At 42.1% G+C, this 15,346-nt stretch overlaps 2 protein-coding genes across 2 annotated transcripts in view; one reads left to right on the top strand and one right to left on the bottom strand.

Moving 5' to 3' along the window:
* Window positions 1–59: 59 nt before the first annotated feature.
* Window positions 60–8,311, top strand: CUNH2orf47 (chromosome unknown C2orf47 homolog). Its single transcript, XM_018569208.1, has 5 exons — window positions 60–188; window positions 2,305–2,376; window positions 4,379–4,502; window positions 5,679–5,829; window positions 8,204–8,311. Exons 1-5 carry the CDS (start codon window positions 60–62, stop codon window positions 8,280–8,282), a joined length of 555 nt encoding a protein of 184 aa, XP_018424710.1. The 3' UTR covers window positions 8,283–8,311.
* A 6,379-nt stretch (window positions 8,312–14,690) lies between these two features.
* KCTD18 (potassium channel tetramerization domain containing 18) overlaps window positions 14,691–15,346 on the bottom strand; it is an 11,774-nt gene continuing 11,118 nt past the window's right edge. Inside the window, exon 6 of the mRNA XM_018569210.1 lies at window positions 14,691–15,147. Within this exon, the coding sequence (XP_018424712.1) occupies window positions 14,691–15,147 (457 nt within the window). The remainder of the gene's footprint in view (window positions 15,148–15,346) is intronic.

Genomic DNA, 15,346 nt, shown 5'->3' on the forward strand with positions numbered 1-15,346 from the left:
ACCGACCGGCGGAGCAGCTATGTGCCAAGCGGGGGTACAGCAGTCAGGGGCCGCCAGAGATGGAGAAAGTGGTTGTCGGCGTCCCTAAACCTTTCATTCGGCTGCGAGCCGAAATCTTCTTCTTCTTAATCAGGAGCTTCCTAGACCAGGACTTCAACCTCAAGGAGTTCAGCGAGGGGGCCAGACAAGTAAGATGCTGCTGTTCTTCTTTCTTCATCTTCCTCCACACCTGTACCTACTCCGCCTCTGTACCTTATTATTATTCTTCCTCCACATCTGTACCATCTTCTTTCTTCACACCTGTACTAGGGCTGCAACAACTAATCGATTAAATCGATTATAATCAATAATGAGAATAGTTGGCAACGATTCTCATCATCGATTAGTTTCTTTTCGATTAGTTGCCAACGCTCTGCACCTCCGTTCTCCCCGCTGGTGCTGGCTGCAGCAGTCTGTGTCCCTTTCAATTCCCGCTGCTCTCCCCGCCTGTATCGGCAGAGGCAGTGGGGACACAGACCGCTGCAGCCCGCACCAGCAGGGAGGAGATACTGCTGTAACTGCATTCCCCTTCTTCTCCATCAGGTCCCTCCTCTGCTAATTGACAGCAGGTAGTGGGCGGGTGCAATAGCCAGCCTGCTATTGCAATTTGAAATATCCAATAGCAGGCTGGCTATTGCTCCCAGCAATAAAGTAAAAAACTAAAGTTTAAAAAAAAGTTAAATCAACTAAAATTAAAAAGACTAAAACATTTTTAAAAACTTAAATTAAAAAAAATTTAAAATGCAAACAAATTAAAATAAAGTTAAACAAATTAAAAATAGAAAAAAAAAAAATGGGTGTGTTATTTTAAAAAGAAAGACATTTTCAGTTTTGGCCTGACAAATTTTGCTGCAGGAGGTGCGTTGCGGTGCCATTCATTCCAATGGATCCTAAATGCACCTCCGCAGTGTGATTGCCCGCACTGTGTATTTTATTTTAAATAAGTGACGGTATTCATTTTTATTTTATTAGATTAATCTAAGGTAATAATCGGCCAACTAATCGATTATGAAGACAATCGTTAGCTGCAGACTTAATCTGTACCGTCTTCTTCCTCTTCCACACCTGTACCCTCTTCTTTTTCTTCCTTCACACCTCTACCATCTTTTTCCTTCTCCACACCTGTTTCCTTTTCATCCTCCTCCATGCCTGTACCCCCTTCTTCCTTCTCAACACCTGTACCCTCTTCGTCCTACTTTACACCTGTACCTTCACAATCCCTCGCACCAGTATCCTCCTCCACGCCTGTACCCCCTTCTTCTTTCTCCATCCTTCTCCCCTCTTGGCATTGCAGAACACAAGTGAAATAACTAAAAGCACTGTTAAAGGAGAACTATGGGGTCAGGGCTTTTTCCCATAGTTCTCCTAAGGGTCACGGGAGGACATATACTAGCGTCCTCCCGTCACCCTAAGATCAGTATACCGCGAGCTGCTGCTCACTGTATACTGAGACTGCCGCAGTCAGGACAGATCCCGACATTACTGTCGAGATCCACCCAGCTGCGTGATTGACAGCTGGCTCTGCCTTTCTAGAGGCTGTGCCTGCCCCCTCCCCCATCCATTCCGCCAGACAGCGCTGCAGGATTGGAGCGGGGAGGGGAGGATCCCTGCAGGGAGCCATGTGTGACAGTCATGGCTCTATGCAGGGACATGAGCGAGAAGTGAGCGAGCGACGGTATGTGTTCGCTCACTTCCTGATCTATTGAGGCGACATGCGACAGTCTCATTGTCACACGTCGGCTCGAACTATGAGGATAAGTGAAAATCACTCGCCTCATAGTTCTCCTTTTATTTAATATCAAAGTGTCATTATGACATAGCAAAGTGTTAGCATGTTACTTACATTTAAGCATCAATTCAATCTCTCCACAACATCATTTATGTGACCTGGTGCCCAAAACTGAACTGCAGATTCCAGATGAGGTCTTACTAATGCTTTGTACAGCATTAAGATGATGTCTCTATCTCTCTGGAGTCTATACCTCTTTTAATACAATACATTATTTTGGGAGATTAAGTCGGTGTTTTCAGTGTGCTCGGGGAACCAAAGCCAAGAAATCCTTTTCTTAAATCTAGAATTGGCTGCGCTAGGAGACAGTGGCGTAGGATTTATCCCCAAGGTTTGAACTCAGAAGGATGAGAGTTATGACTGGCTGTTCCCCTTTAGCAGAGATTACTTTAGATCATTTGGTGTCAGTAATGTTCTCTCTGCTGTGAAATTATCGTGATTTACTAACACCGGTGGTTTTCATCTTTCCTTTTCAGGCTATCTCATTTGTTTCTAGACTGCTGTCTCAGCGCAAATTTGATGAATTAGAAAATCTTGTGGCCAAGGAGGTAAGTTTTTATACTGCATTCATGTGAGATCTGTTGCATCTTACAGTGCACATAGTTTGTCCATAGACCCATATTCCTGGCTTCTCTTAGCTGGTAGGGCTATATAGTGGTGCATGATGCTTGAAGAGGAACTCTTTGACGTCTTCCGTCAAACAAGCAGGCTGGAAAACCCGCCGGGAATCGTATGATTCTCGGCGAGTTAGGGGCCTGCTTGTTCGACAACTGCCGAACGGGCCGGTGTGCGCACGTGCACAGTGCCCGTTTGCAGTCATCGGAAGCCGCCACTCATTGCAGTCATCGGAAGCCCGCCCCTCAGGGGGCGGGCTTGCGATGATCGCAAGTACAATCTGCCCGTCCAAGGTGGGCAGATCGTACGTTTTTTTAAGTACTTTACAACCCTCGCAAGACAAAAGTCTTGCAAGGGTTGTACAGTGTATGGCTACCTTTTAGAGTTGAGTTTTCCTTTAAAGCAAATTTAGAGGCTTTCCTTCTTTGTACTGTAACTTTCTGGTGGCGAATAAATGTTTTGTGAAGAAGATACCTCCAATATCGGCAGTTCTTTCAGAATTTTCATTGGTAGATTTTATATACATGCTTAACCATGGAATAAGTTTCCAAAATGCACCCTAACTTTTTCCATATCATGTTATACCCAAATCCTTTGTTCTCAATTTTAAAGGTAAATGCTTTAAAGCAGGATTTTTTTTTTATTAACCCTTGCAAGTGGGGCTACCCCCGCACTGCAAGGGTTAAACTCTAGCTCCCCAATCCCGGCAGCACTCATGCAGCCCCAGACCATGACACTCCCACCACACGCTTGACACCATCTGAACCAAATAAGTTTATCTTGGTCTCATCAGACCACAGGACATGGTTCCAGTAACTATGTCCTTAGTCTGCTTGTCTTCAGCAAACTGTTTGCGGGCCTTCTTGTGCATCATCTTTAGAATTGGCTTCCTTCTGGGACGACAGCCATGCAGACCAATTTGATGCAGAGTGCGGCATATGGTCTGAGCACTGACAGGCTGACCCCCCCACCCCTTCAACCTCTGCAGCAATGCTGGCAGCACTCATCTGTCTATTTCCCAAAGACAACCTCTGGATATGATGCTGAGCACGTGCACTCAACTTCTTTGGTCGACCATGGCGAGGCCTGTTCTGAGGGGAGCCTGTCCTGTTAAACCGCTGTATGGTCTTGGCCACCGTGCTGCAGCTCAGTTTCAGGGTCTTGGCAATCTTCTTATAGCCTAGGCCATCTTTATGTAGAGCAACAATTCTTTTTTTCAGTTTCTCAGAGAGTTCTTTGCCATGAGGTGCCATGTTGAACTTCCAGTGACCAGTATGAGAGTGAGAGCGATAACACCAAATTTAACACACCTGAGAGCTTGTAACACTAACGAGTCACATGACACCGGGGAGGGAAAATGGCTAATTGGGCCCAATTTGGACATTTTCACTTAGGGGTTTACTCACTTTTGTTGCCAGCGGTTTAGACATTAATGGCTGTGTGTTGAGTTATTTTGAGGGGACAGCAAATGTACACTGATATACAAGCTGTACACTCACTACTTTACATTGTAGCAAAGTGTCATTTTCTTCAGTGTCTTCACATGAAATGATATCATAAAATATTTACAAAGATGTGAGGGGTGTACTCACTGCTGTGAGATATTGTATGTATATATATATTGTATATATTTGTCTGGGGGGAAAGAATGTTTAAAGATCCATGGGAAAATGTGTCCAGGCCTACTAAAAGCTGTCATTGTTATATAGAAAGTCTTCCTTTAGTCACTGTTTTTTTAATACTTATATCTAGGTCCACATTATCTTCCCACAATCCCAATATATATTAGAAATCAGACTAGAAGTAGGAGGTTATGCTGCGAGAGCCAGTGAGGCTTTATTGCTTTGCACAGTGCTGCCAGTCTGTATGTAGAAAAGAACATTTTTAATTGCCAGTAATTACGTTTTTTTTTTTTTTCGTTTTTTTCTGTGGCAGATCCTGACGGACTTGAAAGAAAAATGTTCAGTACTGTCTGACAACTACAGGAAAGCTCTGCTAGTCGAGTCAGATGAAATAAAGGGCTTGTCTCCTTGGAATGTTAATGTACAGTACGACAATGGTATGTGTAGTATGGTTCAATTTCATGTTATTCATCCAGTTTTTAGTTTTAAATTTAGGTCATCAAAACGCATTATAAATGTGATCAGGTTTAGCCTGCCAAAGCTTTGATTTCTTGTTGTTTGTATTGCACTTGGGTTCCCAGTTCATTTATCTATATGGAAGAACGAAGGATCAAATGTAGCTCTAGTGTACAGTTGCCATTGACACACACATACCCCCCCCAGCTGTGTACAAATACAGAAGCATGTACATCCTAAATATCTGGATGGTACTGTGTTCAGCTGGTCTGCTAATATCTAAGAATAATGTGTGTGTATAGATAGATAGACATATACTAGATATAGCAATGTTACACAGATAAGTTTGATTTTAAAACTGCATTGCTTCAAACATTTTGACTGCAATGACAAGCAGTTCGACTCCTATGTTGTTTTTTTGGAGTCCACTTGCAGTCCTTGAGATACAGAAAAATTAAATCCTGTTACTGTTGTCTGAGACATACAAAAGTACATGGAACCTGGCATCTCTATTTTAGATTTCAAACTCTGTTTAAGCCACTTGGTGGTGCTGTGCATATAGAAAGTATAACATCTGCAGTGCTAATAGGAAGTCAAACATGTCCTAGAGATTAACATAATCTTCCTGGGAGAAGAGACAACTCACTAATAATTATGGTGGTTGAATTTGGTGAGGGGGAGCTCGTTTGCATATGAAGGCAGATCTGAGCACATACACATTTTTTAAATACAATATATTTGTATATATTTATAACATATTTGTGCAAATGTATTCTCTTTTTTCTTTTATTTATGAAGGAAGAGCAGACGATACTAATATTTGTGCAAATGTATTTGTTTTTTTATCTGGACTTGTTAAATGGGAGCTTACAATGATGTTATCTTTGACAGAGGTATTTACCGGTATATCATGTTATACAAATTACATTTTTTTGTACTGTGTTAGTTAGCAAACCAAACATAAGTACTTTTCTGTAAATAATTCTTATGTTTGGAAGTAAAATAAATGACATTGTATTAGTTTCTGCTTTTACACTGGTGTTTAGTAGACAATTCAAGTGATTAGCTGGATGCTGTTACTGGTTTGTCAAAACGATGCCCACAAGGAAAGAGAACAATATGACTGTTAATTACGTTTTCTATTTGTACTTTGACAGGAAGAAAGTTTGTCAATATACTTATGTATTTTTGGTATGTGAAGGATATGGACCTTCTGGCTGAAGACACATCGGCAGTACCACTCTTCCAAGTGGTCTATGGAAACCATAATATAATGGACACACAGCGTATCCTCATAGCAACCTATGAGTAAGGACCTTATAAACTTCTGTTTTCAGATTTAGTCTATATCCTGGTTTTAAGGTGGAACTCCAGCCACAGGCATCTTTACAATTTCTTATGGGGAAATGTTACGTGTTGTCAGGTACATTACATACTCCGCTCCATTCTGTATATGTATATATCTGGGGCCACAACATCTATCTTAAGTCATTATTAACCCCCCAGCCCCCCCTAATGCTAAGCCCTGCCCACAGTCATATAAAAAGCCAGATCTCTACATGCCAATAAAGATGAGATGTAAAGTTAGAGGCCCTGTCACCACAGTAATATCCTATATCAATAAAATGTTTGTAAACCTTACTGGCACTATTTTTGCTTTTGAAAAACTTTTGAAATGGCTGGAAATTCAACTGCTCCCAGAAGAGTTGATTCCTCAACTCAGCTGCATCTCCTTCTCCCTCCTGTCATTTTAGTGTTCTCCCCGAGGATCTGGCGCACACACACCAGTCGCTATGTAGGGCTGCAACTAACGATTATTTTCATAATCGATTAGTTGGCCGATTATTTTTTCGGTTAATCGGATTAAAAAAATATATAAAAATGTTTTAATTCATATTTAATATTGTTTAGTTAATTATTAATACATATTAATTATTTACTGTATAACTATTTGTTATTTAATTATTAAATATTGATTAAATATGAATTATTTAATTAAATGTTTCATTATTTAATGGACATATATTCATTCTTTCTACATAGCTCTCATCCCTGGTATATGTCACAGAAAGAACTTGTACAGGAAGGAAACATTACCGAGCAGACTTGTCTCCTGGATTCCTCTTACCAGATGCTTTTGTCTGGGGGAATCCCATTGGCTGCACACTTGAATCCGCGTCCTGACTGATTTATACACGTGAGCCGACTGGCTAGAGATGAAATTTTTCATGTTGCCTAGCTGAGCGCAGGAGAGGATATTGCTAGACACACTGCACGCGACGCTCCGCGCACCGCCGATTCCCTTTTTTGCGCGTGGCTTCCGCGTGCAGTGTCTCATGGACTTCGCAGGCTTAATTGTGTTCGCTGCCCGGCCAACTAATCGACAGACCAACTAATCAATAATGAAAATGATCGACGAGTTTCATTATCAATTAATATCTAATTTGTTATTTCAGCCCTATCGATATGGCAGCAGACACTAACTAAGCCAGGGGTATGCTCCTGACCAGGGCCGGCCTTAGGCATTTAGGCGAAAGCTTCACAGCGCCCCTCAGTGACCCCCCCAATATCCGCACCATTTAAAGACTCCCATTTTGTTAAGCCACAAACAAAAATATATTTAAAAGTATGATAAAAATAAACTTTTATTCAAAGGTATTAAACTTGTAGGCACAATAGAAGTATTCTTATTACATAAAACAAGAGAAGGCAAACAAGTGATAAACAATAAATGTCAAACTAAAATAGATTCTATAAAAATAAAGTGTCAGGTTGTCATGCCGATCCCTTTTTTCAAGTAAGTATATCTAGAAAAGTAAAAATAAAGAACAGAACACAAAACCCAGACTACATGTAAATTAATGAATTACTATTTGCCCGAATATACGAAAAATGTATTCCGGCACATAATAATTTGTTTGAGAATGTGCGGTGGCCATGTTGGCCACCGGCGTGTTCTGTGAATGCGTGCCACCATCTTGGAGGTGGGGACCATGACGTTACATGACGCCATGCATGCTTTGATGTCAGGTGACGTCACACGCCGATATAGGCACCGCCATCTTGGTGTATACCTGATATACACCAAGATGGCGGCGCCCAACACGTGCGGTGTCATGCTCCCCGCCTCCAGAACACGCCAATGACTGAATCCAAAATAGCATACAAATTTGTTTTGTTTGATGAAACGAATGAAAACTTTTTTAGTTTTCGTTCATTACCACAGCTTGCACACCCCTAAGGCCGGCCCTGCTCCTGACCCACTCCCTGCTAGTAATCCATGCGATCACGCTGCAGCATTTGGGGGCTAGGAAACACCCAAAATATATAAATTATCGCTTTGTTTGAAGAAAGAAAAACAAAAGAGGGGGGGAGGGGGCACAGTGTCTCTTTAAAATGTTTGTGAATTGAACTATATCCAGTCATCTGATAAATGAAATCATTTAATATCATATAAATTGAAATGTTTCGGCCTTTCATCATACAAGTATAAAGATAAGTGGACATCAAAGGTTTGAATCACCTAATGCAGCTCAACTAGTGAGGTTTCCACAATTCGCCCCTCTTCCACAACGCCATAATGTAGCTGCCAGTCACAGCCAGACGCCCCAGTGATTACTGATTCTACATGTGTTTGGTTTGTTTTTGTCTTTTGCCCATTGGATGTTGTTCTCTTTTCTAGGTTCACCAGAGAATTTACTCAGGGGGTAAAGCCAGACTGGATCATCACACACATTCAGCATTCAAAAGTATTAGAGTGAACGGAATACACATTATCATGAAGCTTCTATTCAGTGGTTTGTTTTTTCCTCTCAGACTGCCCTATGGAGTCCTGGTTTTCTAATGTACAGTATATGTAAGAAATCGTATAATTGAAAATGACAGATAAACTGTTTAAATACATTTGTACTCGGTATGTGTTTGCAATTATTTGAGGGCATTGGGATTGTAAAAATGTTGTCTATGGCATGATGAATGAAATGAATCATTCATCACAGAAAGTCACATAGTAGATGATAAAATCTCATTGCAGTGAACTTCCCCTTCATATCAGTGTGAGTTTAAAATAAACCTTAATTCAAAGAGTAAAGTTTTGTTAACTTATAAGGAACATCTAGAAGTGTTCTTAAAAAGTACCCTGAAAGACTTAACTTTGATCTTGATTGCTCCTGGAAAAGCAGTGCATTTCCTGTGTGTAGGTACTCACTCTTGATGCATCCTGTCTGCATCCAAGTGGGGACACCCGGACCCGCACAGATGTGCAGTTTGGGTGTTCGTATGACAGCATATGGCCGCATCTTCCCATAGGGAGGAACAGGCTGCTGCACTCAATCAGACTCAGCACATGTCCCTCCCGGGATCGGCCATTTACGTGTGTGCATGCCGCATGGATGTGTATGTCACTACTCTTCTACTCAATGTCGTTTTTACTGGAGTGGAAGCTGTATCCAAAGATCTCCAATGCATGCATCTCCCTGCTTCATTCATACTCTGCTCACTTCTTGATCATTGCCTCAACAGTGAAGCAGCTCCTTCTTATAATGCATGTTTATGAGTTGGGTGACTCATTCAAAATGATGCACCCCTTGTGTGACTGCTATGTTCGCTAGTGAAACAGTGTCATTGCAGTGGCTAGTCACAAACTTCTAGCTTAAAATCTGTGCTTACTAAATGTGTACTGTAATTTCCAATCAGGTAATGCAACTTGGTCATCAAAGTGGACCAGAAGATTTGCTCTGTTATAGGGAACATCTAAAACCTGGAATTATCCTAAGCTGTAATAAAGGAAAACGTCTTAATTCCTTCTGTAAAGTAGCAGTTAACGTTCTGTGCCTTTACCTTAATAGCTGTACCTGAGGACCATATGGGGATCTGCTTTCCGAACCTCTCCTGTTGCTGCTTGACTATTCCTCCATCAGTCATCGGGGGGAAGCTTTGTCATAAGGAAGCAAAGGCTAGTTTTCACCACATTTACAGTATAGATCAAGGCTCTGTAAATCAGTCCTTGGGAAACAATCAGCAGGTAATATTGATGACCAGTCCCATGACCTCTGCTTCCACAATGAAGTCACCTTCAACCTGCTGAATAGATAGTAAAGGAACATTATCATTAGGAGGTAGTCACGTGTCCTCCTGTCAGCAAGTTTCCATTGACAAATACAGTAAGGTTGCTTTATTTATAATAGACATTCTTTCCTTGCCACTGCACAAGCTACTCCTGTCCACACTGTGAACCAGGATTTTAATTTAAAGGAGAACTATGAGGTGAGTGATTTCCACTCACCTCATAGTTCTAGCCGACCTGTGACAATGAGACTGTCACAGGTCGGCTCAGTAGATCGGGAGGTGAGCGAACACATACCGGGTTCGCTCACCTCTCGATCCTGTCACGGCTCTCTTCCGTGACAAGGGGAGGGGCTGGATTCCCCCCTCCCCGCTCCGATCTGCCAGCGCTGACTGGCGGAACGGACGGGGGAGGGGGCGGGTACAGCTGGCTCTGCCTCTAGATAGGCTAAGCCAGCAGTCAGTCATGCAGCTGGGCGGATCCCGTCATATACGTCGGGATCCGCTCCGGCGTCTCAGTATACCGTGAGCTGTAGCTCGCGGTATACTGAGCTAGTTTGTGTCCTCCCATTACCCTAAGGAGAACGATGGGGAAAAACACTGACCCCAGAGTTCTCCTTTAAAAAAAAATGCTTCTGGCACATAAAAATGTTAACATAAGGATTTATCATAAATGAGCTATAAAGGAGTCTAAAATCTTAAATGACAAGAGAAACTGCATGCCCGTGTGGATAAGGCTCAGGGCAGGAGAAAGTGTTAATCCAAATGGAGGAAGAGTCCACACTCGGGTACTATGAGAGGCAGGTTTGTAAAGCAACATTGTAGCATTACTGCTACCAAACCTCTGCTTTAAAGCTGAACTTCCGTCTTACCTTTTTTTTTTCCCCAACACTTGTAGCTAGGGATGTCCCGATACCAGGCATTTTCACGAGTACTTGTACGTGTGAAAATGCCCTGATTCTTAAGGTCAATACCGGACTTTTACATTTTTAAACCGCTGCAGCTGCTGAGTTCCCACGCTTGTAGGGACCTGGCAATAGCTGTCACTGGCAGTGCCTGTCGTTTCTATACTTCCTGGCACAGCCATGGACAGCCCCACACATTGCACAGTACAGCCCCGGACCCTGGCACCCGTCCGATCAACTGAGAGCCCTGCAGAGATCCACATGCTGCCCAGTTGAGATTACAGCCTGCTGCTCTGGTGGTATGTATTGTGCTGTTGTAATGAAATCTATTGTACTCTGCTGGGATGTATTGTGCTCTGCTGACATCTGTATTCTGCTTTGGGGACATCTGTATTTAGCCCGGGTGAGAAACTGCCCTAAATTCATCAGTCTGTGTTGTTTTAGACAAAATGTCACAAGTCCCTTTAAGAAAATGTATTGGTAATTGGGATCAGCAAGTACCAGAGTATCAAGACATCCTACTTGTAGCTAGTCCTCCTTTGTTTAACCACTTGCTGTCCGGAGCAAATTTTTAAATTGTGCACATACGATAAAATCTTAATTTTTGGCTAGAAAACAGCTCAGCACCTCCAAACTATATATTTTGTGAAAGTGGAGGCCCTGTAGAATCAAAAAAAGCTAGTTGCAATTTTTTATGTCACACGGTATCTGTGCAAATGTTTATCAAATCAATATTTTTAGGATAAAATACCCTAATCATTTTAGTTCACAGAAACAGAAAATAATACCCATTTGTTTGGTAAAATATAAAAGAGGAGGGGTTACATCGAGTGAATGGATACCAAACATGTCAAGCATTAAAATTGCGTATGCTTGTGCAATGCTCACAAATGATAGTACTCAAAATTGTCCATAGGCGACGCTTTAAAAGCCTTCACTGCTCAATGGTTTAGAGTTAATAGTGAATTATGGGCCTAGAACTCTTACTTTTCTAGTGATACCCAACGCATGGAGCAATCATAGTTTATGTACATGTGCATGCCCTACGCACGCATTTTCATTCATATGCAGATGGCTGGGGCGGCGGAGTTGGTTTTCTTATTTTAAATTTTTTTCACTTTTTATTATTTTTTACTTAGCCCCTGTGTGATAGCAAAAACTTAACAGGCCCCTATGTGACATCATTTGGAGGTGACCAGTTCTCTTTATGGAGACATCAGGGGTCTATTAAACAGGGCTGTCCTATCTCCTGTGTAACAGGCATTTGAATTGGGCTTGTGACAGCTCCGAGCAGGAAGTGCTGTGAACAGCTATTTGCCGTGGTCCTGGCTCCCCCAGAGGAGCAGGGGAACCCCAAAAACCCAGAATCCCTTCAGATATGGATGCTTTGACCTTAGCTGTGCAATCTGCTGATAAGTTGCTTATTTGCACTCTATTAGAGTGTAATCAAGCAACTGATCAGAAGATTGCAAAGCTAAAGTCTGCAGAAGCTAGTGGTCAGCAGGGATGCACAGCAAAAGAAATGTGGGGGTGTCTTAGGTAGGGTGCTGTGAAGTTTACAGGAGCGTGCTGGTCCCTTGCACAAAACGTGACCTTACTAAGATCAAAGACCACCAAAAAGACCAAGTGATCACATTTACTGAGTTTCAAAAGGTGTTTCCCCTAAATCTTGTAAAAAGATACAGGCTATCAATTAGTAGCACGTGCTTCACCTCCTTCATTTGTTTAGATTTCAAGAAATATAGCTTACCATTGTCTTGCAATCGCCTGCCTGCCACTGACAGACTGCTTCTGCCCCTTCCTCTGACATCACCAATAACATTATTGCAGATAACAAATGCCATAATGTTGTCATGTTAACACTACAATGCTCATAGGATTCCTTCATTCTTAAAGCAGACCTTTACACTCAGAAATCAAATTCTACCAATCCATTCCTCTCTATGTGTGATGATAAATAATAACAAAGACATGTCAGGTGTAAAATGCTGTGATTATGAAATACTTACACGTGCAGAGCATTCACTTCCTGCTTTGAAAGGGCAAAATGACCTCAGTTTGCTCAAGCATTGCATCCCAGGAAGGTTACATCTGCAGAGCATTGCTGGGAAATCTCATCTCAGGGAAAGGCATTTTCCTCCCCTGAGATGATGTGCATGGTCACATGTTCTAGTCACATGTGCCAGAAATCTAGGAAGTAATGAGAGCTAGTAATCTGCCCTTAGTAAACATGGCCACTGCCAGAAGACTGGGGAAGAAAAGAGTAATAAGGTATGCAAAGAATACAAAGCCGGCAATTATCTAGAAGTATGTGTTTGTAGATTGTCATTACTAAACATTTCTAGAGGTGTGTTTGTTGTTATTTGAAAGATATGTGTACAGGTCCGCTTTAAGGAACAGGTACAGAGAGTATCAATAAATGGCGCCCTTTCAGACTGGGCTAGTGTCATTAGCGGTGTGCCTCAGGGTTCTGTGCTGGGTCCCATGCTTTTCAACCTGTTTATTAACGACATCGGGGATGGAGTACACAGCGATATGTCAGTGTTTGCTGACGATACCAAAATTGGGAGGGTAATAGAAACAGACCAAGATAGTGTAACATTGCAAGAGGACCTGGATAAAATAGGGGAATGGGCAACTATGTGGCAGATGAGGTTTAATGTCGATAAATGCAAAGTTATGCACTTTGGGAGCAAAAATAGGCAAATGGACTATACAATTATGGGTATGCCGCTAGGGAAGTCGGAAATGAAGATTTGGGGGTCATTTTAGACCACAAACTGAATAATAAATTACAGTGCCAGGTTGCTGTAAGCAAAGCTAGTAGGATCTTGTCCTGCATCAAGAAGGGAATGTTTTGCAGGGATAAGTCTATAATTTTGCCACTTTACACATCACTGGTTCGGCCTCACCTGGAGTATGCGGTGCAGTTTTGGGCACCGGTACACAGAGGGGATGTCCTTGAACTGGAGAGAGTCCAGCGGAGGGCGACCAAACTCATAAAGGGGATGGAGGACCAGAGCTACGAGACAAGGCTACTAAATTTAAACATGTTTACGATGGAAGTAAGGAGATTAAGGGGGACATGATTTTCATGTACAAAATGTTCAATAGTCATAGCAACAAACTCTTTAAGATTAATTCCGTAACAAAGACTAGAGGACACCACCTAAACAGGTAAAAAAATTCAAACACAAGGGGCGAATGGGGTTCTTCTCAGTTTGCGCGGTTAGGGTCTGGAACTCGCTGCCTCAAGCAGCATTAGTCTGGAAACATTTAAGAAGCTCTTGGACGATTTCCTGAGAGACCGTAATGTACAAAGGTACAGGTACTCGTAAGAATGAGAACACTCATGGACCTATACACACACACACACAATAGGTTGGACTTGATGGATTGATGTCTTTATTCAACCACAAATACTATGTAACTTGTTTCACACATAATGCAGCGGGTCCTCTCCCTGTTAAAGGAGACCGCACATCTTATACCACCTACTACATTAATTTACATCTTTAGTAGTGCGCTTACCTTTTTTCTGTTTTTTGTGTATTGTTTCACACATAGCAGCCATTGCTAACCTCTCCTTACTGATCTGCTTATTCTAATCCTGTGAGTAACTGACCAAGAAGAAGTATGGAAAGCAAGCATTCACAGTATGACAACTCACCCCCTACATTCGTTTCACTTTAAGCTGAAGAATTGCATTGAAAGTACACAAAGCTAACTATGAGAACAGTTATTGATGTTTCATATGAAAGCCTGCAAACCTGCCAGCACCACATAACTTCTATTTCAAAACCAGATATGCAAATATTGATGTTTCTTTTTTACAAGCTGCTATTTGTGTAAGAATTGCCCTGCTCCCTACATGTCTCTATGCCTGAGCTTTTGCACAGGTCACTAAAACGTTGCATAGTGGAAAGGGATCAGAGTATGGCTGCTCTCTGCCACACTGTACCGGCATCCTGTGGAAAAAATCCTGCTTACTGTCTAACCCGCACAGAGTTTAGCAGCACAATCACATTGTAGCCCCATTAGTATCAGGTGCATGCGTTAAACTAAAGATCCTGGAGAAACAGAGAGAGGCCACAGAGACTATCTTAATGTCAAAGTGCATTTAATTACAACAAAAAAAACCTTCCTAAAAAAGATCATTTCTATCCGTTCATATAGTATCAATATTAAAATACCAAGGTGTCACTGTTTTTTATCTAGGAGGAGTTGTAGGGAAGGCTTTTGTTTTAATTCATTCAGTGTTGGAAGTTCATTCACAGACGTCGCGCCCAGAGATGGTCTCTTTAGACGTATCGCACGACTACAAGCCGGCTTTCTTAAGGTTGAAGGTTTAGGGTCATCCTGGCCTTCCCTTTTGCGACTGCTGGACTCTGGTTCTAAGATGAAAGGTTTTTCCCCATTACTGTCACTGGTCAAGCGCCTGAGTTTTGTTTCAGCTTTTTCCGATTCTACATCAGTGTCGTCACTTGCTCTTTTTGGAGCTGTGCTCTTTGACACCCCTGGACTGTCGTCTTGGGAGGTTGATTTCTTCACTCGAATATGGGTGTTTGTAGATGGGCCACAAAACCTGATGGGCTTTATTCCAGTCTTGGGTGTCATGTCAGTGTCTGGTTTCTCTTTTGCGAGATTGATGCATTTCCTGCAAGGCAATAGTTATAAATTTTGTCATCATTTTAATTTGATACATTCAATACATGGAGTTAAAAACGGATCATTCCCCATTAGGGGGCGGAGGACGAAGCCGCTGTCACAGAAATAAGGCCGAGCGGTGAGGAGAGAGAGAGAGAGAGAGAGATAGACGCTCGGCCAGGTTCTGACAGCCGGCGCCTCTCTCTCCC

The sequence above is a fragment of the Nanorana parkeri genome, unplaced genomic scaffold (assembly GCF_000935625.1).
Source record: "Nanorana parkeri isolate BGI_ZX_2015 unplaced genomic scaffold, ASM93562v1 scaffold1304, whole genome shotgun sequence".
In the NCBI taxonomy this organism is placed as follows: Eukaryota; Metazoa; Chordata; class Amphibia; order Anura; family Dicroglossidae; genus Nanorana; species Nanorana parkeri.